Source organism: Strigops habroptila, chromosome 23 (genome assembly GCF_004027225.2).
Source record: "Strigops habroptila isolate Jane chromosome 23, bStrHab1.2.pri, whole genome shotgun sequence".
Classification (NCBI taxonomy): domain Eukaryota; kingdom Metazoa; phylum Chordata; class Aves; order Psittaciformes; family Psittacidae; genus Strigops; species Strigops habroptila.
In genome coordinates this window covers 1,540,321-1,567,866 of record NC_044299.2, presented here as the reverse complement: position 1 = coordinate 1,567,866, position 27,546 = coordinate 1,540,321, and the positions used below count along the sequence as shown (strand labels likewise).

The following is a 27,546-nucleotide window of genomic DNA, read 5'->3' as shown; positions in this document are numbered from 1 at the left end:
TTCTGGAAGCGATGCCAAGCCGTGGCTGCGGGACCCTTCCCTCCACCCTCACCTCACCCCATCCGGGAGGAACCCGTGAGCCCCCGACCCACCCCGTGCGGTGCTCGGGGCTGGACACACCTGCCACGGTAGAGCAGTCAAACCGGAGCGGAGGGGACTGGGGAGCACGGCAAAGCCGCCGTTCTCCCCCAGCGGCGGAACCACCGCCCGGCGCCACCTCAGCACCGCCGCCAAAAAGGCGGGAAAAAGACCCCCGCCGAGGCGGCAGTGCGCATGCGCCGGGGAAGCCCCCCGCCGTTGGGCGGGGCTGTGGGCGGGGCTGTGGGCGGGGCGGCCGCGGGTGCCCGGCGCCGCAGCGCGCGCGGGGCTGCACTCGCCGCCTCAGCCGCGACAGGTGCGCGCGGACCCCGCCTCCCGCCGCCGCAGGTGCGTGGGGCGCGGGGGGGGGGGGGGCGGCAGGACCGCTGGGGCCGGCGGGGGGCGCGCTCTCGCCAGCGGCGCTGCGGTGGGATGGGTTGAGGTGGGGGGGGTGTCAGGCCGGGGCTGCCCGCGGGGCTGCACGGAGCGGGACCCGCGCTGGGGGCTCCCCCGCTGGGCCGTGGTGGTGGGGTGCGCCCCTGGCTGTGGCCCGTTACCCGCCGTGGAGCCGGGCACTGGGGCTCTGGCGGCCTGGCTGGGCTGGGCTGGGCTGAAGCTGGCCGGGCCCCGCCGGCGCCCCGCTCACGGGAGAGCCCGGTGCTGCTCCGCTGTCGCTCGGGTACGGGCCCGGCGGGATGAGGTGTTTGGGGGGTGCGGGCGGCTGGGGGGACCGGGAAAGGAGCGCGGCGCTCGCCCTGGCCCTCGCCTTCGTGTGCTGCTACTGGCGAAGAAGCCCTCAGCAAGTGCCCATTCCACATGCTTTAACTATCGGCCCCACGCCGGAGCAGGTGTTGGTCAAAAGCTTTTATTTCAGGACCTTTCCAGATACATGGGGGTTTATTCTCCCTTTAAAACTCTCAGTTAAAGTTATTGGAGGTTGATTTGGTGCTTTCCAATCGCAGCCCTTCCCTCCCCTAACACCTCACTCAGCTCTGCGTTCCCCGTCTCCTGCTCCACCTCCTCTGGGCTCTGCACTGTCTTCACACAGCCTGTCTATTCAGTGCACAGAATTCTCACCATCCTGTTTAAGCCTTAATGTGTACAATAAAGGGCTATTTCCTGAAATTGCTTGGAATAAATTATTCAGCAGGAGCAGCAAAAGAAGTGCAGAGACGCTTGAAGATGATGGCGCTCTGAATGTATGGGAATGTGCTAAGAATGTGGTCTTAAAGGTATGGAGCACAAGTTTCGGGGCATCTTAGAGGTCTGGTTTATGTCTCTTCTGGCGACTGAGATTCCAGATATGCTGCTTCACTTTGCTTTTGAATGGCCTTGCAACAGGTACTGCCTTTAGAAGGAGAGTTTTGCCAAACCAGGCCTCCTTGTCTTAATGCACCTGAGGCTTTAATGGAGAACATGGCAGGAAAACAGAAGGAAACGTGACAGGGGAGAAAAAACATCTGTGAGTGGGGAGCACCACAGGCTGCAGTGGAATGAGTGCTCGGGCATCACTGCTTGGGCTTCTGTTCTGAACAGTTAAAGTGGGCTTTGCTTTCTCAGTATCTTACTGAACCTCCCCTTCCGTGTAAGGTGCTGTCAGCAAGTGACCTGTTACCTCTCAAGGGGGGCTCCTTGGGAGCAGAGGTTCCTCCTGAACACCCGCTGCTGCTTTCTGGGCCAAACTGCCTCTGTTTCATGACAGGCAGTTTAAACTGCAGAAGGAGCTTCAGGTGAGCTCCCTTTGGCTCAAGATTAGCCATAAACCAAAGGTTAAACTGTAGCTTTACCTGGCTGCCTCAGGATTCTTCTGTTTTTTTAACATGGACACGGTTCTTTTTTAACATTTTTCAGCAGTAAACTCTATCTGAAATCCCTGCATATGTATCCTGTGGCTTTATTAAGCTTGCTACTGGGCATCAACACTAGGGACTACATCCTGTAATCACAGAAATGCTCCTTTATTTGCATGTACAATATGCTTTTTAAAAAGAGAGAAAATGGAGCACTCCTCTTATGTTGTGATTAGATCCTTTTCCTTTATGGGTTGTGTTTTGTGCAGTCAGTAACTACTTTCAGCCAGTCAGATGAAGAGTATCCTTCTCTTAGTCCATTCTGGACACGAGTTTGCAGGTTGACAGGAGAAGGTGACCTGGTGATGTGAAATGCTTTTGAGAAAGCAGGAATTCCAGCAAGCAGCTCTGCAGTCTGAGCGTCTCTTGCCAGCTGGAAGGGGCCATGGCAGTGTTTCAGAGGCCACTGTCAGTGGGAGATGTGAGTTGGAAGCTGGAAATGTAACATGGAGAAGTCATTTCAGGGTGTTTCAACATCACAACAAAAAGAACTTTTCTTGCTTGCTGTGATAGTTCAACCTGTACATCTAAAAGCACCCTCTAAATGACTATCTTGAGAAAACCATGTACTGGCATGGTGTGTCAGTCCCCTCACTGCATCAGGTGAATTAAGGGATGTTGGAGAAGTTCCATTATTCCTGCCCATATCCACCAAGACAGCAACGTGTTCATCTGCAGCCTGTTTTCTCTCTATGCAGCAGCAGGGTGCAGCACTGGAGGAGGGTTCCTCTGGCTGCAGCACCAGCTGGGCACCTCAGGGGCTCAGAGCTCCCATCTCAGCGCTGGAATTCCATGAGACTCCCAGCTCACACCATCAGTGAGACTCCACTCAATGGCAGCCGAGTTCTGGACTGAGGCATTGCAGAATCCCAAGTCCTACATGCCTACAAAGCTTTCAGAAACATGGCATTTCCTACCTTTGATTGTTTCTATCAAGTTGTCTTAAGGTGCTTCCATTTACAGTGTGACTAGTGCTCAAGCAGCCCTGTACTCACACTCCCCGAGTTCTGTGACCTAATGGTGCGAATCAGTTAAAGAATTTGATTCAAATAGGCGAATGAGCTCAGCCTGCCTAATGTTAGCTTTGTAGGATCAGGCAGTGCACTTGCTGCAGGCATTGTGTGACATGAGAGCAGGGATAAAAGAAAAGAGGAAAAAAGGAAAGGCGTTGCCCTACAGCTTTATTTTTGTCTTATCAGAGAACTCTAAATAAATCTCCCCTCCTTTCCTCCTCCACAAAAGAAAACTAAGTGTGCAAAGAAAGAAAATCTGATACAGTCTTGTTGCCTTCTGTGGTGAAAAGCTAAACAAAATCTCTTCCCATTTGCAGCAGGACAAGGCAGTGAAAACTATTGCTTTAGGTAAGTGATAGCCACGGCAACAGGAGGCTTGTTTCAGCTGACAGAGGAAGCGGCTGCTGCGTTAGGAATGAGCACCACAAGAGTGAATGAAAAATGTCTGCGTAGGAATTACATCCTCTTAGGTTTCATAACTCCAGCCTTCTTACATAAATGCCAGCACATTTGGTTTAGAAACCAGACAAGAGAGGGCACATTAGGGCTTCGTGGAGCCTATGAGTATGTATGGGAAATCCAGAGCTCACATCCACATCCTCCTCAGTCACAGCTTGCTTCCTACTCCTGGGTTGTGGCTTCTCTCTCACCCCTTTCCTTGTGGCTGGTGTTTTTATCAAGGGCCCCATCTTAATGTTGTCTGCAGAGGAAATGATAGTTTTAATCTTATGCCTTTTTTCTAAGTCCATTGGTAGATAAAGTCCTGAAGGATCAGGACTTAGTACACTGGGAGTATCTGAATGGTGGCTTGGTATTGAATCACTTTATGAAACTACTCTTGTGCTCACATAATTCCTGTTGCTGACACTGTGCTCTCCTCCTGAGCAGGTATTTGTGGTGCTGAGATGGAGCCTTCCCCGTTTAATAGAAGACAATGGACTTCACAGTCCTTGAAAATCACTGCGAAAGAGCTTTCTCTAATCAACAGGAACAAGTCATCAAGTCTCTTGGAGAGGTTCTCCAAGTAAGTGCTGTGAGGCTGCTGTGTGTGCAGGTTGACAGCTGGTACCTTGAGCAATGCTTAACTGGCAGTTGCTTTGCTTCTAATATGGATCTGTAAGGCATTTCAGTTCTGGTTTAATGTGTGCTGGGCAAAAGTGTTTCTAGTTGCTGATGTTCTATTTTTTCAGTGGTCAGAGTTAGAATATCTTCTTTCTGCTGTCAGCAAATCAAGTAGAATGTTCTCTGTCAAACTACAAATGGCAATTTGGTTTTGAGAGCAGAGTGTGGGAATGTAGGTGGCTATTGCCATTAGGGCTTTACTTCATCAGAAACAGTCTTGAACTGCTAAAGCCATAAACTACATAGGTTTCTCTGTTAACATGGCATTTCCTGCCTGGTACCACAAAAAGTAGCAGTAATACATTACCAGTTAATTTGAGACCAGTTAGAAACTGGTGGTGACAGATCAAACCCTCTAGCAAGAGTTCCATCAGAGAGTTTCACAGTAGCTACGTTCTTCACAGATGTCCCCTTCCAGATGTCTCACAAAACTTGTGTGGAAAAGGAATATTCCCCTTCCCTTTTCTCTGAGGGATGGATAATGGGTTACAGTCAAATCACAATCATTTTATACACTGAGAAAGTTGAGTGGTGGTAGCCTGTAGATGTTTTCTGGAAAAGCTTTTAATTCCTTAAGGAATTATATAGACTACAGCTTGGATTTTCAATGGGATTTGGGCAACCAAGTCTCCTAGGTTATTGCATTAATAGTGTAGCAAGGTTTTGGAGTGTTTAAATGGTGAGCGTAGGAGAAACTTTCTGGAGTCTGTTAGATGGATAATTGCAACCTGGACTTTACACAAACACAGCTCTTTAAGTTACTCTTTAAGTACTGTGTCCTGGGCAGAAGCTGCTTGCTTTGACTGCTCTTGTTAAGGTGATTTATTCACTCATTGAAGCTTGATTACAGAACCTGGTCATCTTGCTGCATGTTGCTAATCCTTTGAAAAGGGCTTACTGGAAGTAATCCAAACTGCTGTTCCCTAATCAAGAAGGGTCCCTCTACGTAAGCAGTGTCAGCTCCTTGGAAAAACACGGTCCTAGTTACAGACTTTGCCAACACTGACACTCACAGTCAGGAGCATAATTTTTCTAAATTGCTTTTACCTAAATATTTGTACATGAAAACATTTATGTCATTCGATCAAGTGTTTAGCTTATCAGTTTTGTCAGGTCAGAGACATGCAAATTGCAGCAACAGAGACGTGAGCAGTGTGCTGTGGTGGGGGAACTTAGAGCGTGTGCTATCTGGGGCTCTTCAGCCCTTGTTTGTTCTCCGGAGTGGTACTTGACTTTCATCCCTATGGCTCTCTGTGGCTTCTTCCAGTATTGAGCTCTCTTCCTCCAGAAACTTCCTTTCTCAGCATGTCTCATTCAATTTTGGGAACCTTCAGGGTACAGAGACATAGGTTAATACGTTTGCATTGATTAAAGAGGGGCAGCTACACTCCTTTCGGTCTATGCAGCAAATGCAGCTTGGTAGAGCAGGAGTAAGTAAGGGTGCAATTTGTCTACTCTCCAGTGTAACAAGAGGAGGCATCTACATCGGAGCACACTATTCACAGCAAGAAAAAAATCAAGTGTTAGAAAGAAAAACTGAGTAATAGAGCAGGTGTTTGCACATAAGATTTTTTCTCTTAAGAAAGAACTGAGCCCATGATACACGTAAGTTATGGGTTTGATAGCAGCCATTATGTAAAGGCTGAAGCTGGTGACTAATACTAGTGTCTTGTTTACTGCATGTAACATAGTCACAGTTGTATCAAAAGTAGAATTCCACAGATAAGAAAAGTAGAAACACCATTTGCCCCAGCAGCTGTCGGGTGACATTTCTTCCCTTTAGAAGGCAAAGCTCTGTTTACAAATGGCAAAATGTGTCACATCTGACTAATCTGTGCATCTCTAAAGCAAAGTGGGCTCACCCTGTGCAGCGCAGGGGCTGTGGGTGTGCTTCTGCCCAGTGGAGTGGTGTGCAGATTGCTGGGAGTTTCCTCTAGCTTCTTAAGGGACTTTGATTCATGATCCAGGGTGGCTTATCTTCAGAGGGCTGTGATTAGTGGTTCCACTGCTGGGATGGTTCAGCTGCTCTTGAAGCAACTGCTGAATTGGTACCGTTTACAACCCAGCATAGTAAAATCAACTGGCACTTCTGTAGATGTTCTGCTTATGCCAAGCTGTAATTTGTCATGGTTCAGCAGCTGCTGGATAAATAGCTGAGTTATTCCTGCAAGGGGGCACAGCAGACAGCTGCCTGGTGGAAACAATACAGCTATTCCAAGGTAAACTGTCTAGATTTGAGACTCAGAGTGCTTAGGGAATGAAAAAAATAATCATGTGTGTTATTATTGTAAACTGAATGACTTAAAAATGTCTGATCACTTTGCATTGCTCTGGTGCTGTTTGCTGCTATTTTTTCCAGCCTCTGGTTTAATTTGGTAAGTCCAGGAAGCGCAGGGAATCCTTGGGGGGGGAAACCCTATCTCAGCTATCTTAAAAAGCATTCAGTATTCTGGTTAAAAACTGTCGTGTTGGGTTTTTTCTCTCTTTCTCCTATCTCAAAGGTATCAGAAGGCAGCTGAAGAAGCCACTGCTGAGAAGAAAAGAAATGTAAGTATTTGTTTCCTGGGCAATAAGAACCTACCGTAATGCTGCTGTGACAGTTGATTTTTGGAATATCAAAGTTGCTGCCATGTGTCCTACAGAAAACTTGGCTTAGACATAGTGTTTGCTTTGACTCATTCCCCCTACCCATTCCCAATGTGAATGACAGGAAAGCGAATGAAGTTCCTTGCCCAAAGCTATCTGTTGAGTCACCAATTCGCTCCTAAGCAAAAGGCAAAATGAGTTAACCACAACACATGAATATCCACCTCTTTGTTCTTAGCTGTAGGCAGTAGGGTGGTACCTCTTCCTTTCTTAACTAAATTTATAAGTCTGCTTACAAGAAGCCACCAGCCTCTCTTAAATGTAACATGTGTGTATCTTTAATAGCTGTAGAGTCCCTTAAGGGGGATCTTCTCTGAGGTGCCTTACAGGGTTCAGACCACTGGATGAGGGAGAGCATCCTTTTTGGCAATGCTACAGCCTCACATTGCCTCCTCACATTGCATTGCACTTACTGTTCTGGGGTCAGAGGACCTTGGCTGAAGTACCAGGCACTAAGATTGATGGTCTTTGTTCACACACATCCTCAGGTTCATTTCTGTTTAAAAAGCCCAGCAATATTTTCAGGATATATGGGTAAGTCTTTGTTAGACCATGCTGCCTTCACCTCTTTAATGCTTGGGAGTCATTCTTTTGTCTGTGCAGGATATAGGTGTGATAAATGAAGCATCCTAAAAATTACTCTCCAGTCTTAAATTTTCGTTGCTTGTGTGATCAGGGAACAGGCAAGTTCCAAGCAAGAACAACGTGTGTTATGCAGTGTGCTGGGTCCGGAGGCACTCCTGTGGAAACCTGCTGTGCCATTTTCCGTCCTTCTGCTACATTACATTTGCCTTATAACTTTAGTACTTTCTTTTAAATACAGTCAGCAAACAAGCTGATTTTTTTTTTTTTTTTGGAAGTGTAGGTGGATTCAAGTTAATTTGCAAAGCAGTGTTCAAAATGTGACCAGAAGAGTAATAGGGTGAGAGATTTAAATCCTAATATAGCTCCTAATCCTGTTTAATTCCTGTAAGCCTTGCAGACCTGTTCCATTTGCAGTGAGTCTGAGAGATAGTGGTCTCCATAAGGGAGAGACAGCAAAAATGCAATGATGATACTAGATGTGAATGAATCAAACGTAGGCTGTGTTACTGTGGGGAGAAGTAACTACTTGTAAGTAAAACCAGTCTGAGAAGCACTTGAATAGGGGGTTACTGCTGCCCCATCTAATTCCCAGTGGTAAGGCAGCACTTGCAACTTGTGTGTGCATGTTCCCTGCTGAGAGCTTTCAATGTGTTGAGTGAAATAGAAGAAAAAAATCCAGTAAATGATCTGGTATTTATAAATGGGAGCAAAAAGATGTTTGTTGTCAGTGTTTAGCTTGAGCCTTACACTGGGTGGCATAAAATACTATAGGCAGATCTCTTGTAACTAAACCACTGCTGTTAACTGATAGTAGAAATACATAACTCCAAAAGTCGGAGTGGTGGTTTCTGAAAGCTAATCCTAAGCTTTTTGGAAGGCCTACACTGATTGTTGTCTTCTGAACCAGCTGGAAGACATTGCAGCATTTGACACACCACCCACCCCTCATATGGCTGCTTTTGCTATTGTTTGCTCCTTCTAGGACTAGAGACCCTTGGGTGGAGTTGGGTCCTCTTTCCTTCATGTGTGGATCGAAGCCTTTTGTGTGTCATTTAACTCATCAGGGCTTGACTCCCTTTTCCCTTATAAGGCCATCCTGTTTGCTCACTTCCTGCTTTAGCTCCTGACTTTTCTCTTCTCCCCCCTCCTTCCTTTCCTATCCTGGATGCTTTCTCCATGTGGCACAGTTGTAACTATTCACAGCTGTCTGAAAAAGCAGAGCGCTGAGCTCAGTGCTGAGCCTTTAGCTTCCTTTCGCATAGAAAGGAAGTGCTTTAATGCTTCACCAGGCATAAAACTGGAATTAACTTCTTGTTCTTTGTAGAACACAGAAAATCTTCCCCCTCATTTTAAAAGAGGGAATCTGAGTGTACTAAAGAAGAAGTGGGAGAATCCAGTGCTGGGAACGGAGTCTCAGAAGGAAACGCTACGAAGCAGCTCTGCTGAGGTTAGGCACAAGGTTACAAACCCCGGGCTTGGAGTCCGGAGCAGCCCCGCTTCTTCCCCAGAGGAAGAGCAAAGCCTGGGGGCTGGTGCTCCATCCCCTGCGGGCACCCCTGGCCAGCTCCAGTGCCCTGGTGGTGACAGCAGAAAGTTCAAAAGCCACGCAGCAGAGAGTGTCAGAATGGAAAACTGTCTGAGAGAGCCCAGAGAGGTGGAGAAGTCGGATGCCAGTGAAAACACGGACTCTTCGGGGAAGATAGAGAAGTACAACGTTCCGCTGACCAAACTCAAGATGATGTTTGAGAAGGGTGAAGCGACCCAGCCCAAGGTAAGGATCTGTCCCCCTCAAAACATGAGAGAAACTAAACCTCTGCTGCTTCTTGGGCATCAGGAAAAGTCCCTGGAGGGAGTGGTTCCGATCTGTTGACTCTGCAAATAATTGTACTCATTGTTTTAGTTGAAACTTAATGTTGTGTGTGTTAATAACTTACTTCAGCTGCACAGATCCGGGCAGAGTGCTTGGAGTTGGGGCTGTTGGGGATTGCTCCGTGGAGATGGGAAGTGAATTTGCTTGTGAAAGGGGTACAATTTAAGAGAGAAAAGGACGGAATTCATGAAGTGTGGGGTTTTTTTAAGCAAGTTGGATTGTTTGTATGTTGTCTGAGGATTAAGATGAGCTATGTGAGCATGAATGGTGTAAAAAATACAGATATTAAAAGAAGTAACTGTTTGAAGTGAGCTCAACAACCTCGGGTGGTTGCAGTTGGGATGGAAGTACTGCCAGAGTTAAGGGCTTTTTATGCATGTATCAGTATGTGAGTCATACACAGGCACATACAGAGAGATGTATGTGCTGTGAAATGCATCTTTTCCTTGCTGTTCTCTCATCTTTCTATCTTAAATGTTTCTTGGGGGGGGGAGGAGGAATCCTCATGGTGGGGGGAGAAAATCAGCAGAGATAGGCAGACAAGCTCCTGCCTTCACTAGTTTTGACTTGCAAATGCACAGGGCTTGCATTTTTCCTACAACTGCTCATGAAATGTGATCCTGCATGTGGACTGCAGACTCTGTGTCCCCGGGGAGAATTGCTTAACTAGAAAATGAGTTGCATATGCGAGTGACTTGCAACATAGTCCTGAGGCCTTGATGCTCGTGGATTTTCCAGTTTTCTCATAGTTTCCTTTACTTCTGGCCTTTGTTTGACTGCGGGTGGTTTTCTTCTAGTATTGAGCAAACCAATTTTTGTGCAAAAGTTGTTTAAATATGCAACAATTCAAGGCTTAGAGGAAGCATCTCTGTGTTAAAGTGAGGTTTGGGTCTGTATGTAGGAATTTCACAACTTGGATTTTTGTAGGCTTTTGTCATTATGTGAGAGCTGCCCATACTGTCACATCCACTGAAGGGGTGGGCTGTGGAGGGTGATCTGATAGCGCTGCTCTCAGCTCTTCCTGTAGGATTAATCAGTCAGGATTCCACAGGAAAGCACCGTTTTGCAGATGGGCTTCAAGTGACTTTAGCTTAACCTGGGGAATAAATTGTTTCAGAGCTCTGGAACTGATATTTCTGTCAAGTTTAGTAATTCCAAGATGGTTGAAAACTGCCTTAACACAGTCAATACTGTACAGGAGGTATGAAACTCTTCAGGTTAGGTTCAAAGTACATTCCTATTCCAAGTTCATCTGGTTACTTTTTAGTTTTAGAAGAGAAAAGGCACAAAGTGCTCTAAAGTTTAAGTATGGGGGAGAGGGGGTGTCTTCGTAATTAGAAAGCACTATTGTGAGATTCCTGGTTCTGGGAACTTATCTGAGGCCTGGAGAGTGATGTCATACAGTCCCATACAATGAAGATCCTTAAGCACTATGGGGACACAGAGCTTTTTCACTAAGGTAGGAAGCAACTGTGGCAGTGGTGTAAATTTGCCTAACTGCAAGCTCTGCAATTGCCTCTTCCATTTATGCTTTGCCTGAACTCTGTGCATTGCTAAAGCCATTAAGTTTAAGTGCATGCAAGACTTCAGAGAATCATTTAGGTTCGAAAAGACCTTTATGAACATCAAGTCCGACTGTAAATTCAGCTGAGAGATGGCAATTTTCCTTGGTATTTATGTAAGTCTTGAGGTTAAAGTGCTGTCAGAGCTTTGCTGATAAAACATCTGTAGAAGCCAAGTAGCAAAATGGCTGTAACTTCATGGCAGCTTTTAAAGATAAAACAACTTGCCTGGTTGCTGGGCAAGTCTGTGGCAAGAATCCAGATTAGAGCCTGGATTTCCTGACTCAGACACCCACTCTAAACAAACCTATTCTCATTTCCAGGGTTTGCTTATGCAAAACCTTCTAATTTCTTCATTTATTCATTCAGATCTTGCTCTGTCTTCTGCAATTTAGATAAAAGGCAGATCTTTTTTCATTGCATCTTCATGGAGAAAGCTGCTCTAACCATGTGAGAGGCAGGCATGTCAGTCTGGATTGGTTCAGCACTAAGCAAAGCCTGAACATCAGCCGTTTTATCAACTACAAAGAATTCTTCCCGTAACTGATAGCAAAAGAGTACCCAAGGAAGAGCAGAAGAAAAGAAAGAGCAAAGCAGACCTTACAAAGCAGTATTTCTTACAAAGCTGTCTCCAAGTTGGTTTGTGCTTTTTCTTTAAGGCAGAAAACTTACTGTCTCCTGTAACTAACCTCTTGTGCAGGGTCACATTTGACACACTTGGTATATAATGAAATAGGTGTAACTTTTAGTTGGTCTTTTGCCCAACAACTCGTTGTGCCCCAGGCAAAATGCTGTTAACTCTGTTTGAGGTACCTCTGCACTCACCTCTTTGGTCTTAGAACCTTGGGGCTTTCCAGACACGAGGAATATTTTATCTCATTTTGCAAGTAGCAAAAGCTGTGGCATGGGAACTGTGGCCCAGCCAGGACTGTAAAGGGAACACAGGCGTAAGGCTGGGAGTCAGGGATTCCTTCATGCAAAAGGTGTTCCCTGCCATGAGCCAGAATCACCCTAATGACATCAGTTGGTAAGGCTATTGATGGGGAAAGACCCTCACCTTCCCTTTGTTAAACCATTAGTAGTAGTAGTAGCAGTATTATTACCATTACTCTGCTTTTTTCCCTACAACATAAAACTGCCAGTATAAAAATCTACGTAACGTTGACTTTATGTATGTAGGTTTTAGTATGAAGACCTATACAGAAATCTCTCTGAACTCTTTAACCTTTTGTATTTTGGTGGTTTGGATTTTTATTCTCAAGACCTAATTGTGTTATACTTATCTACAGAGAAGTTCTTCAGGTGAAATTGTACCTGCAGATGTCTGAGGTGGCAAAGAGGACAGGAGGAGAGGAGCTGGCAGGACTGGGACAGTTGGACTACTCATTAACTCAGTCTTAGCTGGTCATGAGATGGCTGCCTCTGAGGACTGGCCTTTTCCTGCTGCAGTGGATTCCACAGTGAGGTGGTGTGATGGGGGGAAGCTCTTTGCTCCCAAGTCAGGACTCACCAGCCTTCAGGAACATCCTGCAGAGTCAAGCAGAAGAATGTGTTTCTGATGGGTATTGAATCCTTTACTGCTGGTAAAAATGCAGAGGTTTTGGTTGTCCTCTCAACATGAAGGCAGTTCAGCATTGTGTTGCTGGAGAAAGACTACAGGAAAGATAAATGGAGATGAGGTTCTGAAGCAAAAGAAAATGAGAAGGGGTGACCTGAACAAGTTACCCATTTGATTTCCAACTGTCTTTTTCTCCTGAAGAGTGCTGATGGTTTCTTTCAGTGTGGTTGGAAGCCCAGATGCTGGATCTAAATTACTTAAGACCTTTGTTTCCTAGTAGCGAGAACTTCCATTATGCCCTCTGCTGCCAGTTAAACTTTGTGTGTCTATACTGTAAACTTGGGGTTTGCTTTGTAGCTTTGTCACTCCTGCTGTGTGCCAGAAAATGTGTGTGGTGCCATACGATAAACACACAAACCCTGGAGCCACGACAGTGTAAAATAGGGGTTTCAGGTGGGCATTTCTCTTCTGCATTCTCAGAGGATCATGTCTTCAAGAGTATTCTGCCTGTAATGATGATCTTTGTATACTAGTCAAAAGTTAGACCCTTTGAATGAGGAAATTGAGTTGTAAGAGCTTCAGACTTGTGGGTTCAAGGTGACATTAAAGCTGACATAGCCTGAATAAGAATCATTTAAGAATAGTTTGCCCAGAATGAGGAATCTGCAAGTCCTTACAAGTGTGCAGACACTCCCAAACTGAACCTTTTGACACTCGATGGAAGGAAAAGACTTGTCATAGCTGAGCTCTTTGCCAGTAAGAAAAGTTACCGAAGTCTTAAAACCACAAAAATAGAAAATATTTCCCATGCTAATGGAAAAAGAGGGTTTCCAGCTGCATTTTCCTCTCCTGGTGAAGTTGCTGGTTTGTATGCCAAAGCAGCCTGATTTGTCACAGTGATTATCTTGCACTGCAGTTCTGTTAAAATAAAACTTTGGAATTTCCTTCAGTTTGGTGAGCAGCAAATAAGAAACTTGTTGGAAGCCGGGGTTGGGTGGGGGGAATGTGTGGTTGGAGCATCTTGCCAAACCTGCCTTTTTCCCTGCATTAGCCTCAGTCTTCATTTCCAACCAGCTCCGTGATTTAACTCTTCCTAGGGAGGCAACAGAGATCTACCCCCTTTTAATATTTTATAGGTTGACTTTCAGTGTGAAAACTTCCTACCTTGATACAATTGAATTAAACTCTGCACTTCATGAGCTTTTATCAAAGGTGCTGACATTTCTTCTTATTTCTTTTATTGAGCATGAGATTTTGGGGAGTTGGTCTCAACAAATGAGTATATCAACTGTGATTGAGCCAGCTTGAGCATCTGTGTGGCAGTGCTGCAAAGCACCCTGCCCAGCACTGCAGCCTTCCAGGGAGTGCTTATCCTGGATATCTGAGAATATTTATCTCTGGCTCTCTCTGCTTAAGCTTCAGCCTTATCAGACCTAATTAGGGAATTAATTGGTACCAAATGCATAAGCTGTTCAAATCAAAACAAGTAACTTCAGATAAATTTCATTACAATAGTATTTATTCTTAGTGTTACGAATGTACATGTCAATGTATGAATTATTGGTAGCTCATTCCTTTCATCCGTTTTCTGATTTTAAGTATTCATAAAATGGCCTTGAACATTAGCTTCAAAACATACTGTATGAAATGCAAGAATGTAGACTGAAGTTTTGTATTTGCAGTGATAAGTCCTAAAAATCTGATTTTTGTGGTTCTGAGCAACAAAGATAACTGCTCAAAGGGCATGTGCTGACCTCTTCAAGAGAGGGTTTTCCAGGTGGAAGAGAGTCAGGTATTCTGTGGTCAAACTTGATATTGGTTAAATAAGACGTCCCTTGCTCCACTTGTTTCTGCCTGTAAAGCAGATTTGCTACTGACACCTGTGCAGCTTAAAGGCTTATAGGGGACAATCTTTGTGCAGGCAGCTGATAGGTGGCTCTTGTCTCTCACAGGTCTCTCACAGAGAGCAGAGGAAGACAGCAGTTGGGAGGAGGATCTCTGAAAACAGCCTCTCTTCAGAGGACTTTGATGTTGGCCAAGGAGAGAAGAGCCTCAGCACATCAGGTCAGTCAACCTCATGCTTGTGGTTTGCGTTTTAGTTTAGAAAATAAAGCTGCTTTATACAACACAGTGGAAATACCTTTTGCCTGTCAGAAATGGAAGGAAGTGCATCTTCCATCTGTAAAGTCTGTGTGAGCATTGCATTTGATTAATGTCTTGAATTTTAAACCCTTAAGCACGGGAAGCCAAGGCACAGGAGGTAAGAAGTTCTTCCCTGTGAGGGTGATGGGACACTGGCACAGGGTGCCCAGAGAAGCTGTGGCTGCCCCACCCCTGGCAGTGTTCAAGGCCAGGTTGGACACAGGGGCTTGGAGCAACCTGCTCTAGTGGAAGGTGTCCCTGCCCATGGCAGGGGGTTGGAACTGGATGATCTTAAGATCCCTTCCAACCCAAACTATTCTATGATAGGTTAAGGAATGGAACCCATTTTCCCCTGTGTCTTAATCCTAGAACTACTTTTAATAGTCAAACTAATGTTGGAAGCAGTGGACGCAACATGCTTTCTTCCTTCTTGCTTTAATTCTCACACTCATACTTGTCCAGCCTTATGACTGGAGCAGAATTATGTTTGGAGACTCTTTTCTAACAAAGCATTTACAATGTTCTGTCTTTTCAGCCTATGGCTAATACATCTCACTACTTAGTGAAGCACATTGTGTTCTTATTAGAGCAACACTGGAGAGAATGGCAAGAACTGCTTACATTTGTTTATTGTCCCCAAGAGGGACCTTAATGATTCATGCAACCTTTTAGTCCACTAACTAGTGAAAGGTCTTTCTTTAATCATTCTTTATTGAATTAAACTACTATTGAAGACCTGGCCATTACACAGGGAAGTTACATAGCTGAGCAGGCACAGGAGCTGGCTTTTTAAACCTCTTTCGCTAACATCTAGAGGCAGAAATGAAAGATGGATGGCAAGTAATGGGGCACAGTTCTGAGTCAGGAGATCTGCACCTCTGCAAAGCCTGAAGCTCCTCTGGAGATAAACCCAGATGCTTCAAATGATCCTGTGAGACTAAACTGAATTTTTAATAATGTGTTTGTTCTTGATATCCTCATCTGTAACATGTCATGTGCTAAATGATTCTCATGGAGAAGGAGGCAGTGGTAGGTGAGACTTCCTTCCTTGCTTCCCAAAAGACTTCGACAACTATTCCACTGTAGGAATGATGCATATTTCAATTTAGCCACTGTAGCAGCTGCTTTCATTTGGCAATAACAGCAAACCAATCTTCAGCATTAAGACTGTTTGCTGTCGTTACTTCTGAGACCACTGGCTGCTGCATCTGGTGAATACGCTCCTTCTGAAACCAGCTGCATTAACTATGGGGCTTGGAGCAGAAATCTTGGACTGAAGCATTTCTGTGCTCTTCAGATCTGGAATTTCTGTAGTCCTGGGAGTGGCGAAGGGCTGGGGTTTTGTAAATCCTTCTGTAGACAGATCTGCTGGTGTTCCTCAAAGTTCCCCTTTATTCATGTGCTTCTTTTTGCAGGGCATCTTGTAGATTCTAGTCCAGCACTGAGCCCAGAGAAGGCAGAGACCAAGAAAAGCCTGGAGATGCCTCGCTTAACAGAGACTTCCATAAAGGATAGGCTGGCAAAGTACCAGGCAGCTGTGTCCAAGCAGGGCACTTCCACGGGCATCATCTCCACGGTAAGTCTGTTCTTTGGCTTGTGTAGCAGTGAATTTATGCCCAGCCTGAGACTGGAAAGAAGATCTTACAGATTCCAGGCTTTCTGAAGATGATGCCATCTTTTGAAAGTAATTTTGTGCCCATAAGAGTCCTGTCTAATGAAGAGTTGCACCTACATACTGCAGGAAGAAATAAGTGTTTGCATCTTCCTGGAATACTCCTGAAAGTTTTCCAAGGATTTAATTGCTGGCACCATGACTGAGGTCCTTCTGAGACATAGAATCATAGGATGATCATAGGATCATCCAGTTCCAACCCCCTACCATGGGCAGGGACACCTTGGAGCAGGTTGCTCCAAGCCCCTGTGTCCAACCTGGCCTTGAACACTGCCAGGGATGGGGCAGCCACAGCTTCTCTGGGCACCCTGTGCCAGCGCCTCAGCACCCTCACAGGGAAGAACTTCCTCCTTATATCTAACCTGGACTTCCCCTGTTTCAGTTTAAACCCATCACCCCTTGTTCTGTAGCTGACGTTCTTTTTCTGTCTGCATTTCTCTAGCTGACTGCATGTTTGTTTGTTTTAAAAGCAACTCAATTCTGTATTGTACATCAGCTATAGGTGAGGGGAAACTGAGGCACAATAAGATGAAGCAACTTTCAATGTCATCTAGTGCATAGAACCCGCATCTCTTGGCCTGCAGCTTTGGGATCTCCAGTCAGTTTTCCTCCCTTCTGCGTTTCACCTCCCTTCAGGTCTTCTCACCCATTGTCTGACTCCAGTTAAACTCTTGTAAATGAACCTGTGCCCATTTTGCAGCTATTTGGTGAGGAAATGAGCAGTTAATGAATCATGGTGAAGTGTTGCAGCTGAAGGGATGGCAAGAGCCTAACTTTTATTGAAAAGTGCTTTAGTACGTTGCTGGAACTGCCTGATACTTTGTCTAGTGGTGGGAACTTCTATTGCTAAAGTATTGCTTTTATTAAGCAGAGTAATAAATTTTAAGAGGATTGGCCTTTATAAGTTAGGAAACTTGCCTTGGAAATGAAAGCTGAAAAGAATGGTTCTAAGCTTTGGAGGAATGTGTGTTTCCTGGGTGTCTTTTTAGAGAGGCAAAAACTGAAATGATTTCTGAATTTCGTATCCAATGTGGGCCTAATTCTCCAATCCTTGGGAGGAAACTTAAGTAAACTTCACTGCATGAATGGAAAGGAATTGCAGCCAGTGCAGCAAATCTGATTAACTGCTGATTGCAGCATCCTGTTTCTCACCTGGATCCAGTTTGTTAGATTGCCCTTTCCAGCTCGTGGCTCAGAGTGGTGGCTGATCCACTAAATTATGGCCTCCAGGCAATAATTTGCATTGCTGTCTTTTGATGCAATCCCCAACGCTCTCAGTTTGAGTATGGCTTTAGCCTGATGCTTGTAGGATGTCCCATTTGGCAGAATCTTTTTCGATTCTGGCCTGGCACATCGACAAGGGCAGCACATAAAATGGAGCAAACATTTCTGAGGCCAGTGTTTGGAGTACTTCTGTGTTTCAGTAGCAGCTGTTAACTCTTGGATGTTCCCCTTCCCTGCTGACAAAGCAACCAGGGCTCTTTTGATATGGTAGTGTGGTATTTGTACTTCCCTTCTCTTCAAATGTGTCACATCTGTGCTACAAAGGAAAGCCGTAATCTCTTGGGAACAACTATTTTGAGGGCATTGTGGTGTAATTAGGCCTGGATTAAAACTGATAGACACTTTTACAGTGGGTTAGAGTAAGGGTGAGAAGGGATCGTTTCCATGCATTGCGAGTGGTAAAGGAAGGGGAGGTAAAGATGATGGACAGCATGTTTAGAGGTCAGATATTAAAATTCAGTTCCAAACCTATTAGACATGCTTGGGTTTGTGCAGACTTGTTTACAAAATCCCGTAGGATGCTGGTGCTGGTGTTTGGCTGTTTCTCTTTCATGTCACAGAGAAGATGCCTTGTGAAAGGCACGAGGCTCTCTGCAGTTATCTCGTCTCCTGGGGCAATGAAAGAAACTCGAGGTTTCACTGGAGTTAATTTTTCTAAAGTATGAAAGATGCTTTTGTGCAAATCTTAAACAAGTCAGTTTGTCAAGAACACAAATCTCTGTAAATAGCAGAATTAAGGTTTTGACTAGTATTGAAGCAAGGGTAGGGTTTGCTTTCATGTCATACTGTATTTTGCAATCACACAGCGCTGGAGTTAGTGCTTGTCTTGAAATACTTGCAATTTGAAATGAAAAGTTACCATTTCTGGGAAAAGGAAGATGTGGATTGAGCAGGGGAAATGAGGATTGGTTTTTAAACAGCAATCCAGAAGAAGAAAAAAGGGGTTGTTGAGAAAAATGCTCACATTCCCTCCATAGAGTGTAGTAAAATTCCACAGCCCCGTATTTTCTCTTCATTAGAATGTATCACTTAGCAAGAATGTGTAGCTTTTTTCTGCCCCTGCCTTTTAAATATCACTGTATATACTAGGGAAACAGCTGAAAAAAGATGTTAAGAAACCCAGAAAGCAAATACTGTCCTAGGGAAAAAGAACCTGTCAACTTTCAAGTGCTTTATTCTATAGAATGAGATTCAAGCCAGTGAAAGTCAACTCAAGAATTACAAATCTGAGCAGAAGGAGAATATGCCACCAAGTCTTGAGGACTCCATTTCCTATCAGGATGGGGAGAAGGTAAGATGCTCATGCTGGTGAAGATCAAGGGCTTCACTTTCAGTGGAAGTGGTTGTAGAAGCACAGCTGATGTACTTGTTCCACAAGCCATGTAGGAATTGAGCGTGAGCAGCTGGTACAGAGTGTGTACATGCTGCACAATTCCTGATTTAAGTTATGTTTTTAGCCTGTATGTGAATTGGAAGCAAGAAAGTCTCTGTGGAAGACCTGAAGCAGTTGTAGGGAATACCTAGACATGAATGTTCAGTTTTCTTGGAGAGATCCCCTGTCCCAGTAATGACATGTATATAGTGTGGCAGAATCCTTTAGAGTCATAGTTATGTATTTTCTGGTGGCTTCAGAAGCTGACAAGGGCTGAAACCTCTGGTTTTGTGGGGTTTTTTGTGTTCTGTTTGGTTTTACTCTGCCATTGATTTTTGATGATTATGATGAAGCTACCTAAACATTTGTGTCTCATGTTCCCTAACTGTAGAAAGGGGATTCACAGCTCGGTAGCTGCTTTGTTTGTGGGGTTTGGTGTTGGATTTTTTGTATGTGGTTTTTTAGTAAAACAAGAAATAAACTACACCAGGAAAAAAAGAGCAGCTTTGTGTGACACAAGTAAAAGGAGTTTGTCACTGTTTCTTCTGCGTTTGGTAGCTAAGTTTTGATTAAGGTAACTGAGAATGAATGCCAGTTTGGGTTTGTTCCTGGCTTTGAGCTTCAGCTGGAAGTTGAGAAAAAAATTACACTGTGAACAAGAGACAATAAAGCTCAAGCTCAGGCTTTTGTGGACTAAACTGGGGACAGCAGAGGGGATAAAAGTAGCTGAATAATAATAATTGGGGTACTGTGTATTCCAGCCACTGGGAACACGTGGCAGCCTAATGCCAGGAGGGCTTTTAGAGCTTTCCAGCCTGCCTTGGGCAAGGGGCCAGGTTGTTGCTCTCAGCTGTTCCTCACTGACAGCTGAGCAGCTTCGGGTTCGGCTGCTTTGTGCTCAAAGGTGAGTTAATTTGTTGGTTAAAATCAGAATTCCTCCCTGTTGTCAAATGGAAGAGTTGAATTGTATTCAGCTAGAATTGCGAAGTGACTTGTTGAGGTGTCCAGGTGCAATAAGGAACCTGAATAGGACATTGTTTGAGAGCCAGGCTTGTCCTTTTGAAATGACATGATGAACTTTGGAAATAAGCCTAATTAAAACTGCTAGTAGTAAATGTCAAAAACAGGCAAAAAGGAAACAAAAGGAACTTGCTAACCTTCTCTGTCATTTTTCACACTGAATCTGGGATTTAGTAGCCAGACGTGTAGCCACAGAACATGCTGATGCACTTCCCTATATGCTGGTGTTAGTTATTCTTTCAGTAGACCAGAATATGTTAATATATGTAACTTGCTTCCTCATTGATTTGCAGACTTCAGCTGCTTGCAACGGACCCTTCAATCATTAAAGTGAATTAGTGATGATTTGCAGTTAATCTTGTAACAGTGCTTTAGTTTCTCAGTGTAGCTACTTACAACTATTTGATTTAATAGTGCCAAGTTTAATAAAGAAATATACATCAAGAGCTTTATCTGTAACATGTTTAGTAGCTGAAACTGGTTTATGTCCAGCTCTACACAGGATAGGTCCAGGCATGTTTGTCCCAACGTTGTCAAATGTTGGAGGGAGCAATGAGATTTCCAGTAAATGTATACTACTTGGTGTCAAGGGATTTTTAAGTAAGAAAACCTGGCAGATACATCAACGAAATCCACAAGGATTTCTGAAGACTAATAGATAAAGTTGTACAAGCTGCAGGTGTTTGGGAATATATGAGTGTGTGTGTGAGAACACTACGGCAGATGATCTGAATATTGCAAGAGCTGTAAGATTATGAGGATATCTACCTTGTAGCAAGGACTAACATTCTTGCAGTCAGCCGGACTCTGCCTTGTGCCTGACAAAGCAAAAAGGAGCTTCATGTTCACTTCAGTGTGGCCAGTCTCTTTCTGTTTCAGTGCTTACAGTGTCAAACTCCCTGTTGTGTTACTCAGCTCATGGTTATTCAGGCTTCAGAAGGTCAAAGGTGCTCATTGTCTAATGTTCTCTTGCAGGTAGGTGAGAACAACTTGTCTTTCCACTCCGGTCTCCTGGAGGATGGCAATGGTAAGCACTTAGTTCAATGCCCCCAGTGAGCACTTTACAGGGATGAAGAACAGTTCCTGGAAGTTAGGTGTTGCATCCCCATATATTAGTTTCCTTTTCATATCAACTTAACTTTCCTGGTAAATCAGAAAAGTAGAATGATCATGTTTAAATATCTAGATATAAAGGTGTAATAGCAGATGTTCAAGGAAAAATGTGTTGGCCCTTAGCTGGTTGGGTCTTATGAGCATAAACTTTCCCTGGCTTAAAAGTCATTGTAATTGCCTTTTCTTCCTCCTCTGTTCCCTTAGTTGGACAAAACTTGGAGGGTGAGACAGAACTTCAGAAACCTGTCAGCACAAAGCAGCAGAACTTTGGTTCTAAACCAGGTGGCCAGACAGATGCATCTCTGCCAAAAGCAGTGAAGGTAAAGCAGCTTTTTAGTCTCAAACATTGGTGACTGTTAAAACCAGCTAACTTCTGTATTTAATATTGAAAAGCCTTAATGCAACTGATGTGGTCACAAAGGATCTGGCAGTAACTGTATCAATATCTGATCTGTGTTCACGAGGGAACTTTAAGTCAGGATGGAAAAGCATCTCAAAACTCAGTTTTTCTTCAAAGACTCAGTTTGAGTTGCTGTTAGAGCAGTGTGCTCCTGTGACAGAGGCAGTCTGTTCCTCTTCAGTGTGGGGAAAAGGGCTTTGAGCAGGAGCTCGTATAAGGGCTTGTCTGTGCCTCTTGGAAAGTCAGTGCTCCCAGAGACTGGCACTGAGGTCCTGATACTGAGCTTCGGAGCCTTTAGTAGGCTGGGACTTGGCTTTCCACCCTCCTCTTCCAGCTGTTCCCAAAGTAACTGCAGTTTGTGGCAACTTTATAGTAAGGGCGCTCTGGTGATTGACTCCACAAAAATTGAGTTTGACATTCTGAGTAACAAGTCTTTAATCTGCCGTTGTCTTTAGTGGGAGCTACAAAGCATAAAGCAGATGGAGAACTTCTTGGATAGGAATGTATTTGCTAATTGTATGAGGCACACAAATGGCAGTGCTGAAGGTTTTGCTCCCACTGTATTTTCTCATCACGTGTGCTGTCTGGAGTTAGGATGCCTGTTCCCTGGGCTGCCACAGACTTCCTGGCTCACTCCTGAGGAAACAACTGTGCTTTTGTTGTTTTCCCCATCTTTGAGAGGAACAGCACTGACCTTATGAAAACCAGTGTGATGTGGCTGCCCAGTGTTCTGGAGTATAAATGCCAGTATGTGAAATGAGAGCTGCCTATAACACTTTTGTAATCTCAGATTGTTACAGCATACAAGGTACACCCAACCTGTGGGTTTTGGTCCTCTGTGCTGTCTCTTTACATTATTAGAATAGTTTTAGTCCTCTGCTTTGTTACTGCTTTAGATGCTGCACTGCCTAGATAGAAACCCAGATGCTGTTTATTCATGTAAGGTTCCTATTTGTCTCTTCCAGCTTCTGTTTCCTGTTCTTGGTTCCTAACCTCTACTCCTGCCTTCTGCTTCCCTCCTAATGTGAGCTCAACTCTCAGCTTTCTCTCAAGCTTTTTATATTTACTGGGCCTCACCTTCCTCCTGTAGCTCCTATTTGTAGTATGCCTGGAAAGGAATTGCTTTCTCTTCACACCCCAAAACGCCTCTCCACCAGACATAGGGCTCATTGTTATACAAGTAAGTTCCTCTTCTTAGGTGGGGATGTGCATTGCAGAAGCACATGCCAGCACTGTCGTGTCATGTATTTTGTTGGTCAAGATGTCATCATAATTACAACTTTAATCTACTATAAGCTCAAGCAATGCTTTTAAAGAAATGAAATACTTATTAAACTGGAATTAAATTGGCAGCAGACTTTATGGCTGTGACAAACTGACTTCAAGTGGCTCTGTCTTCAGCAATCTGTCCCTCTCATACTGTAACTTTCATTGCCTAACCATTGTTCCCAGTCTGTTATAAATAAATTGCTCGGGGTATGTCTTCCTGTGACCCTCCTGTTTTTCTTTAGCCATCATATTTTTCCTTAAAGCTTTTTAGTAGGTTTGTAGCAGGTAATTCTTTGTCAAAGAAAAGCTCCAGTAGCAGTGTGTCTGTGCAGACCCATGGTACGGAGCCAGACCCTCTCTTACCCTGCTGCTAAAGTCGTCGTAATCAACACACAGCCTGAAACTGCCAATTTTTCAACTGTTATTTATTTTTCCTTTAAAGTGTCTTCCCTATCAGCCAACATTAATAGATTCCAACCAGTGAATGGCATCAAGTGACCTTTTTTCATGGACAATGTACTTGTTTCCTTGATGCTGCCAGAAATACGATCTGAAATTGTTGCCATGCAGCACAGCAGCAACTCTTGACTCCTTAGTGTTGCAGTTTACCCTTGCACTAAAGCCCCAGGAAGCTCTCTTAGTGAGCACATGAACAGTTTTAGCTGTTTAACCTCAAAGCTGTCCTCACTTTAAGTCTTGAGCAAGTTTGAGGGGTGCATGTCCTGAAACCTGAGTAGTTTCTTTGTGATAGAACTGGAATTGTGGACAAATGAAGTCAGAAGTGTTTCCTGCTGCCTGTATCTGCACTGAGACAATTTCCTCCTCTTCAAGAGAGGAGAACATTGAGCTGAAGTGGGTGATTTCAAACCGGGAGCAGCCTGTTCCATTCCTTTTTCCTCCCACCCTCTACCTTTTATTTTGAGGGTACTTCTGCACTGTTTTTTTTTCACTTTGGTAAGTCTCATACTGACTGTATGTACCTCAATGTTTCTTTGTCATTTTCCTGTCAAGAAAAATGGAGGTTACAGAACTAGATTAGAAAGCTTTTTGGGAAGTAGCTCAGTGGGAGTTATAACTGAGTTCTGGTAGTTTCATTGTTCCTTCTCAACCATTGCTCAACTTGGGATGCTTCAGCTGTGGAATTCACTGGGGCGAAATCTTGGCTCAGTGTCAAGCCACAGCAATCCTGTGGGCCTGTCATTGCCTCTTCCTCACTCCTTGCCCACCAGAACCCACTCTGCCATAATTAGCATTGAGTTGCAGAAAGGGAGTAGCTGCGATGTTTCTGAGAGCTCTGGAAGCTGTGCATGAAGCCAAGGCCTCAGCAGCTGATTCATTTTCCAGTTAACTTTCTCTTCTTCCTGTAGAAGTTTCAGTTGCCAATGAAGGAAACGTGCATTGGGTGTCAGAAGACCGTGTACCCCATGGAAAGGCTCTTTGCCAACCAGCAGGTGTTTCACACGAGCTGCTTCCGCTGTTCCTATTGCAACAGTAAACTCAGGTAAACACACTGCTGTGGATGGGAAGTGCAGCATTCCCCTTCGCAGCTGAGGAAGGTGCTGCTCAGGCTTAGCTGAGCTGAAGGCAGCCATAATCCAGTGAATTGGAGAGGAGCGTGGGAGTTAATACACTCCTGGTTCTGGCAGTGGCTTTTGCACTTGATGAAGTCTATTTTTAAACTCTTAATGGAATTTTAAGTGGGGAAATGTCCAACTTTGTAAAGAACTTCTGACACTTGAAAAGAGGGTCATGCAAACTCATGAAAGTGGTAAAGTTGTCTTTTCTAAACATGTTGGAAGACTGAAATTGAATCTCTTTGGTAACATAACTAAAATATACACCCATCTGGGTGGCTGAGGCTCAGAATGCTAACATTTGACTTTGTATTTTCCTAAACAGTCTTGGGACATACGCATCTCTGCATGGGAATATTTACTGCAAGCCTCACTTCAATCAGCTCTTCAAGTCTAAAGGCAACTATGATGAAGGCTTTGGACACAAACAGCATAAGGAATTATGGGCAGGCAAAACTGAATGTGAAGAATCCCCGGAGAAAACTGTCCATGGTGTAAACACAACAGAAAGTCCACAAAGTCCTGGGGTAGAGGATGCCCCAATTGCAAAAGTAGGAGTTCTGGCAGCAAGTATGGAAGCAAAAGCTTCAGCTTTGCCTGAAAGAGAAGAGAGACCAGCAGAAACTAAAAAGCTCAGGATTGCCTGGCCGCCTCCATCTGACCAAAGTAGTCAAGGAAGTGCCTTAGATGAGGGCATCAAAGTATTCAAACCCAAATGGCCCCCAGAGGAAGAGAGTTCCAAGCCAGATGTGCTGGAGGATGTGGATCTGGATCTCAAGAAGTTAAGAAGGTCTTCCTCGCTGAAGGAGAGAAGTCGTCCCTTTACAGTTGCAGCCTCGTTTAGAACAGTATCTGTTAAAGGCCATAAACCAGAGAATTCATCTTCTCCTCCGAAGGCAGAGAGAGACATGTTGAAAAGAAGTGAGGAATTGGAGAGAGAGGTTGTGGTAGACAAAAAGCAAAAGGAAAAGAAGGTTGAGAATAGGAAGATCCAGAGTGCAGACGAGCAAAATGTAGAGGGAGAACAGGAATTGTCTGGTATCAAAACAGTAGAGCATAACTTTGTAGAAAATGGCCAGGTGAATGCAGAGACAGATGAGGAAGAACATGGTATGGAAGAGCAGGACATTCCAAATGAAGAATTCCTTGAACCAAATTCTCCTAAACATTCCAGCTTAGCCAATGTCATGACTGCTAAGGAATCCTCTCCTAACCAGAATCGCAAATCCCAAGATGTTGGTTTCTGGGAGGGTGAAGATATGGAAGATCTATCAGTGGAAGAACAGATCAAAAGGAATCGTTACTATGAAGATGATGATGATGAAGAATAAATTGGCCTTTTACTAGAAATCATACTGCGAGGTGCTGGGCCTTTTTAAATGGGTGGTTTTAGCTTTAACAAAGAGCTGTCCTCCAGGAACGCAATGCTGTACTGCACATCGACATCAAGGGAATCCTATGTGCAAATTATCTCAACTAGGAAGATACTCTGGAAGCCTGCAAAGAGTATATTTAGGTGCATGGAAACAAGTATCCAGCTGTGGGATAGCTTCAACAGGTAATCTGTGTCCACAGCATGGGAACAGAGCTGTTCTGTACTCCTACTGTCTTACCCCTTTTGAGCTTCACTACGTATTTCATTAACAATTTATGGAATTTCACTGTGCTCACAGTGCTGTTGTGAAACAGGCTTTCTGTAATACACTACTTCTACCACTACAAATGCTACTGCAGTGCTTAGGGACCAATTTCAAAGGGACTTTCTGGCCTGCTCTAAAAATGGTAACTTAATGCACTTTAAATACACTTAAAGGGCACTACTGGGCTGGTTTTTTGATAATTAGAACATTTATGTGCTTAGTATCCATCAACTAAAACATCTCCAACTGAGTGCAATGTGATTTTCATTCTCAAAACTGCCTATGAACAACTGAAGACTCCCTATTCTCCTTATTTTTCTCTGTGCAACTGGAATGGTGTGCCCATTGCTGGAACATATGTATTTTAGTGCTTATCCAGAAGCTGTGCTGACTGACAGATCTCTTTGAGGACAAGTCAACCCTTTTGCAGTAGCCTGCAGGGCATTACTTTTGCATTTCATGTGCATTTGAAGTGGGGTTTTTTTTGGGTTTGTTTTCTTTCTTTGTTGTTTTTTTTTTTTACTTGGAGTTCATCATCATTCATTTTAAACTCCAGATAATATTTTTAAGGCCTTTTGGCAACTTTGAAATCGTACTTGTATCAAGCTGCCATAAATCTTTTCATTCCGGCTGTGAAATTATGCTGCGTTGGGAAAATCTCTGGAATAAACCCATCTGAACAGTGCAACTTTGATTGCTGGCATTGAAGCGTAGTACATTTTTAAACTTGACTTCATTTATTTTACAAATAATGAAATCTTGAACAGTGGAAGGAGGATGCCCTTTTGTATTAGCTTTTATTTGTACTGTATTCTCATGAGAATTAGCTCTTAACTATACTTGGGGTGTAAAATATTCTGCTTTCTTAACAGTCCTGCTAACTACAAAACCTTCAATAAAGTTTGGTCATTTACATGAAAATTTAAGCCTGAAGACTGGATTCATACTCGGTTCGCTAAGAGGTGGCATTTTAAAAAGACCATGGGAGAAGCTGGGCGAAAAATCCCGGTGTTCTAACTGGAAGCTGGAGACCAGGCAGTGGTTTTTGTGGTGCCACTAGGTGACACTGTGTGTTCACTTTTTTCCTCTTGACAGTCAAACGGGCAGACTGTGCTCTCATATGCGGCAGTGTATGGAAAAGAGATTAGAACAGGATGGGCAAAAGAAATAAGGACGTGCAGGTATTTTACACTTCCACTGCTGGGTTTAGGTGGTTCTCTGACCTGGTAGCTGAGGACAACTGAGAGGTTTTTCCTTCCTCCTTCCTATAAGCTGTTTTGTATTGCAATCATCTTCACTTAAGCCTGAGGTAGGTTTGGTTGAGATAGAGACTAAGACCTAGAAGTGTCCTGCAGCAGCATAAGAAAATGCATGTGTGTATGACATCTGTATAGGGGAAGAAGGGAGAGAGAACAGAGAAGCAGCCTGCTATCTAGCTGGAACATAACAGCACTTTCACATCGTAAGGTGTACAACATACTGCTAATTTTTCTTTCTTTTTAAGGGAGAAGTAATACTTGGTTTGTACAGATGGAGGTATTGCAAAACCGAGAAAGCTGCTATGCAAGCATATGCTGCTTTCTGTAATCTTTTACCTCTTCCTAACAAAATGCATTTGGTATCAGGTTTCCTCAGATTACTAAGCAACTGGAGATCTTTCTGGCTGGAAATTGTGCTAAGTGTATTTGAAAAGGAAGGGAAGAATATTTATGGACTTGGATTTATTGAATATGCCTACTACTTGTTTCTTAGGAAACACAATTGAATTTTACAGCG

General features: G+C 44.0%; 1 protein-coding gene across 4 annotated transcripts; it reads left to right on the top strand.

The window, feature by feature from the left end:
* The first annotated feature begins 330 nt into the window (after positions 1–330).
* On the top strand, positions 331–26,703 carry LIMA1 (LIM domain and actin binding 1). 4 transcript variants are annotated; one of them, XM_030510467.1, is made up of 11 exons: positions 336–426; positions 3,830–3,965; positions 6,565–6,610; positions 8,619–9,065; positions 14,237–14,348; positions 15,854–16,002; positions 18,566–18,673; positions 20,750–20,801; positions 21,092–21,207; positions 23,924–24,057; positions 24,456–26,703. In XM_030510467.1, the coding sequence occupies exons 2-11, from the start codon at positions 3,847–3,849 to the stop codon at positions 25,459–25,461; spliced, it is 2,289 nt and encodes a 762-aa protein (XP_030366327.1). In that variant the 5' UTR covers positions 336–426; positions 3,830–3,846; the 3' UTR covers positions 25,462–26,703. The 4 variants fall into 4 exon arrangements, with proteins under 4 accessions (XP_030366328.1, XP_030366327.1, XP_030366326.1 ...); XM_030510466.1 differs by having other exon boundaries at positions 15,842–16,002; XM_030510469.1 differs by lacking the exon at positions 336–426 and adding an exon at positions 740–757 and having other exon boundaries at positions 15,842–16,002.
* Positions 26,704–27,546: the final 843 nt, after the last annotated feature.